This window comes from Cyprinus carpio, chromosome A18, assembly GCF_018340385.1.
Source record: "Cyprinus carpio isolate SPL01 chromosome A18, ASM1834038v1, whole genome shotgun sequence".
Taxonomy (NCBI): Eukaryota; Metazoa; Chordata; class Actinopteri; order Cypriniformes; family Cyprinidae; genus Cyprinus; species Cyprinus carpio.
In genome coordinates this window covers 141,241-146,348 of record NC_056589.1, presented here as the reverse complement: position 1 = coordinate 146,348, position 5,108 = coordinate 141,241, and the positions used below count along the sequence as shown (strand labels likewise).

At 34.8% G+C, this 5,108-nt stretch overlaps 1 protein-coding gene across 1 annotated transcript; it reads right to left on the bottom strand.

Moving 5' to 3' along the window:
* Positions 1-799: 799 nt before the first annotated feature.
* Positions 800-4,396, bottom strand: LOC109082115 (extracellular calcium-sensing receptor-like). The gene is given in 6 exon segments (XM_042775855.1): positions 800-1,802; positions 1,919-2,042; positions 2,275-2,502; positions 2,813-3,568; positions 3,648-3,936; positions 4,185-4,396. Coding segments are annotated over 6 exon segments (2,514 nt in total). The 5' UTR covers positions 4,394-4,396; the 3' UTR covers positions 800-894.
* Positions 4,397-5,108: the final 712 nt, after the last annotated feature.

Genomic DNA, 5,108 nt, shown 5'->3' with positions numbered 1-5,108 from the left:
AAAAAAAAACTTTTACTGTTCTCAAAACAGATTTGTGAGCAGTATTGGAATTGAAACCGCTACTATCGCAGTACTTGATGCCACACGTGACAGTGACTTGACACAAAATTTCTAACCGGCATGCACTGCTTCAAGTCAGCCACCGACTGACCGTCTGCACAGTGCTATCAATGCCTAAACGGAGCCTGCAGTGGTCAGGTGGTACAGCGGTCACGTGGTACAAGTCGTAGCTCTCAGTAAACTCCCAGTTCACAAGTTGTAATTACGAGTTCTATGTGGACGTGAATGCTCTTTACAAGTTGGAATCTTGTAATTACAGGAATTCAGATATGGCGTGAATGCACTGGAAGTCTCAACATTTCTCAACATGACCTGATATTTAGATTTTTATTAGTTTGACAGTGAAAGCTGTGCGCAAACAGAAACACATACACACATGCGCACATATATACATATATTAACAAAAAAAATAAAAAAAACTCTTGAGGAGGTGCTCAAGCCCCCTTTGATGTCTATATATGATATGATTTATTAATGAAAGTTATTATAAAGTGTTATCAAGGGCGATATGATACATGGACATTATTTCATTGGACCAGTACAGCGACACTTTTTATTCATTAATGTTTTTATTAATTTCAATATATATATAGATATATATATATATATATATATATAAAAATAACAAACTTGTACAATCGGCTAGCTAAATCAATAAAATGGATTTTCAAAGTCAACAAGCACATTAACCTAAAACATTTAGGATATTTTGGATTGAATCAAAGAGCAGATTTATCATGTCAAATTGTCTGAATTGAATAAATCAATCTATTTATTTATTGTTTATCTTAGAAAAAAAATGCATATTTGCATTGTAAATATAGACGTTATTTTTCAGTAGGACTTAGATGTACCCATCATATTTTGCTTTGTATTTTGTTCAGGCTTAAGCAGGATGATATAACATTTAGGTACAAATATGCAGAATAGTAAACCAAAGCTTGAGGCTAAAATGGCAAATATCTCTACAGCTACAGTAAATTTTCCAGGAGAACTGACATAAGCTGGAATAAATGTTATCCATACAGCACAGAATATGAGCATACTGAATGTGATGAATTTGGCTTCATTAAAGTTGTCAGGCAGCTTACGAGCCAGAAAAGACAGAATGAAGCACAAGACAGCCAGCAGGCCAATATAACCCAGCACAGCCCAGAAACCTATAATAGAACCCAGACTGCACTCAAGAATGATCTTTTCCTTATAATGTTTCATATTTCTGTGAGGAAATGGAGGAGATATTATTAGCCAAAGCACACATATAAGTACCTGTATAAGTGTAAAGGCAAGAACACTGAGTCGTTGTTGTGCAGGCCCAAACCATTTCATGACATTACTTCCTGGAAGTGTAGCCTTGAAAGCCATTAACACCACTATTGTTTTTCCCAGAACACAGGAGATACAGAGGACAAAAGTGATCCCAAATGCTGTGTGACGCAACATACAGGACCACTCAGTGGGTCGGCCAATGAATGTAAGTGAACAGAGGAAACACAGAGTAAGTGAGAAGAGCAGCAGGAAGCTTAGTTCTGAGTTGTTGGCTTTTACTATGGGGGTGTCCTTCTTGTTGTAAAATAGGATGGCCACCAATGCAGTTATTCCCACTCCAAACAGTGAGAAAAAGGCTAGCACTATACCCATAAATTCAGTGAATGAGAGAAACTCTACAGTCTTTAACACACATTTATTTTTCTCAGCATTAGACCAGTATTCTCCTGGGCACTGCTTGCAGTTAATTGAATCTGGTTAGGAAGTTGTAAGCACAAGTTAGAGAAAAAGGGAAAATAATTTTATTTATGAACAGTAAAAGAGCAACTAACCAGTTTTATTCAGAACTTTAAGATGGGGTGAAGATTACCTGTCTCATTACTGATTTCTCCTTCTGCACATGGAATACAGTCATAACAGCAGACAGGTCTTCCTTTCTGTGCAGCCTTCCTAGTGCCTGGAGGACAGCTCTCACTGCACACAGACCTTGGCTTCTGCATGTATGTATGTATGTAAGTACGTAAGTAAATAAGTAAAATACATATATTAGTAATAGTGATCACAGAATTTTGTGACTTTTTACTGTCACTTTGTCATTTTCTGTCCTAAATTAATTTATTATTTTATGCCTTTTATAAAGGTCTGTACAAGTATTTACTCTTTAGTTTTTGATATGACCCTTAATATAAAATAACCCTATATCAGAAACAGGTTATTGGCATTTACCTTCAGCTGTCCTCCAGCCCAAATTATATTTTTAGTATCTAGCTGCAAGCGTTGGTGAGGGGGAAGGGAGGCATCATAGTATCCCACAGATTTAAACTGGAATGATCCATCAGATTCCTGTTGCCAGTTCACAACTTCATACTGGGCTACTGCACCACCACTGCTGTCAAACCACACATGATCACCCATCTTTGTGGTGAAATGTACGTTTTTCATAGCCTCAACCATCTAAGCATAAAAAAAAGAAATGATATATACACACACATTTTTGATGAGGCATTTAACATACTATAAAATAAAAACAATGAACATACTATTAAATAAGCTCAAACCACACATGATCACCCATCTTTGTGGTAAAATTTACTTTATTCATAGCCTCAACCATCTAAGCATAAAAAAAGAAATATATATATATATACACACACAAATTTTTGATGAGGAATTAAACATACTATTAAATAAAAACAATGAACATACTATTAAATAAAAAGAAAAATCTCTTTTGCTCCCTATTCGTCTGTCTGTTATCTTTTACCTGCCGTGGTTGTATTGTCAGGCTTTTCTCACAACCTTTTTTTTCTTTGCACTTCATAAGACTGTGTAGTGCATGAGCTACAGCATAAACTGCTTTATAGACATTGTATTCATATCTTAGTTCAGGTACATTTTCATTGTTTTTTTTTAGTGCAAGTAGCTCCTCATATCTGCTGCAACTTAAAGCATATTGAGAAAAATTCCCTTCACTCTGTGAGCATGGAATAGCTGTATCCCAGAATTCTTTTAGAAGATAATCTTCAAAGCCTTCGATATAGATTTTTCTCACTGCAAATCCCAGTGACCCTCCCAGCGAATGAAAGCTATTTGGAGTGATATAATTTGTTGTAGTTATCCATGACTCCACACCAATCATTTGAAAGCCTGCAATATTCTGAATACTTAACTGATCAATAAGTAAGCCCATCTCAACAAATGAAACAAATGCAACAATCACTTTTGCTGTGCCTTTTTTAATTGTGTCTACTACTTTTTTGAGTTTTTCTGTCTCTGTTCGGTAGAATTTCACAGAGTACTCCACACAAATCCCCTCCTCCTGGGCTATTTTTCAAAAAACGGCCATCCCATTGTTTCCATAGTCAGTGTCACTGTTCACAGCTCCCACCCAAGACCAGCCAAAGTACTTGACTATATTGACAAGTGCACTACTCTGGTGGTAATCACTAGCAATAGTCCTGAAGAAAGAGGGATAATCTTTCCTATTACTGAGACATTCACATGTGGCTGAGGGACTTATCTGGAGAAAGAAAAAAAAGAGACAATGATACAATCATCAGCATGGTAACTGTGAAACATTTAGAGTTTTGTCTCCTTACCACTGGAATTTTAAAAGGTCCTGTAGTTCTGGACAGAATCACTGTGGCAGAAGATTCTGTTTCTCCTATGATAGCAGGTAAAGGAGGTTGTTCATTGCATCTGTCACCTGATCCAAAATCCAGACCATTCATCAGTCCCATAGTTGCACTCATGGTAGACAGTCTTGAACCACACGTATCATAAATTTGATATCCAATAGAAACATTTGGAAGCAAAGTTTCATTTCTGTTAATCTCCTCAATAGTGAAGATCATGACTTGAGCCAGAAGAAAATTTCTCAGATTCACACTGTGAAAACAAACAACATATAAGGTATAATGCAATTTTGAAACATGATAGAATTCCAGATGTTCAAGATGGACATTTGCTGTTAAAAATGATTTCCTAGATATGCTGCTTTGAGATATCTTATATATCTTATAATATCTAATAATAATAATAATAATAATAATAATAATAATAATAATAAATATACAATTTTAAATTAATTAAAAAAAATAACATTTATAAAAATGTATAGATTTTTTGTGACAAACCTTGAGCATAACAGAAGTTGAGGTTTTTGCATAAACTCAAAAGAAGGTAATGTTTCCTTTCTGTGGATAGGAAAAATTCCTCCAATAGGTACATCTCCATCCTTGGAAAACAGCGGGTATTTAGGGTCTCCCATTGTTTGACAAGGAGTGTTTTCCACCTTTGCATGAAGTTGATGGAAAAGCAGGAGTGTGTAAAGAAATAGAAGCATCCCAATGATTGAGCTCCACAGTGAATACCAAATGCAAATGATCTGATACAGCATTTGTACTCTTCTAGACACAACTGACATGGTTGAATGATTGAGAACATAGCCAATGATCTCACAGGACAGTTAACAAACCAGGTCAAGCAGTCCTGTAATAAATTTAGGGTAATTTGATAGTTTTTTCTTTTCACACTATTAGTAGGTAGGTAGGTATTTATGTATCTATTTATTTATTTGTTCATTCATTCATTCATTCATTCATTCAACTTGTCAAATCCTAATATCATCCTAAAAATTATTATTATTTTTTTTATTTTATTTTATATTTTATTTTTCCTGGCATAAAACAAGATTCCTAAAAATAAGAATTTCCTTAGGTGACATGACAGCCTTAACCTTCAGACTGTAACAATTATCAAAACAGGAACAGCCTTGAAAACACAAAATCACTATATCGTCAAAGCTTGTGTGTAGTGTGTGTTAGACAAGAGTTATATTTTGTGCTTTTGAAATAATCATTGTTAATAAATCAAGAATAAATAATACATTAGTGTATATTAATGGACATATATCAGAAAAGGTGGAACGTTTTGTTTTATTTAGTGAACAGTAATAATATATTATTGCAATACTGTGGTCTTTGAAACAATTCTAGGTCCCTAGTTTTTTGTGACTGTGCCACCTTGCCAATTCTACTCCATTAGAGGAGACTTGATTC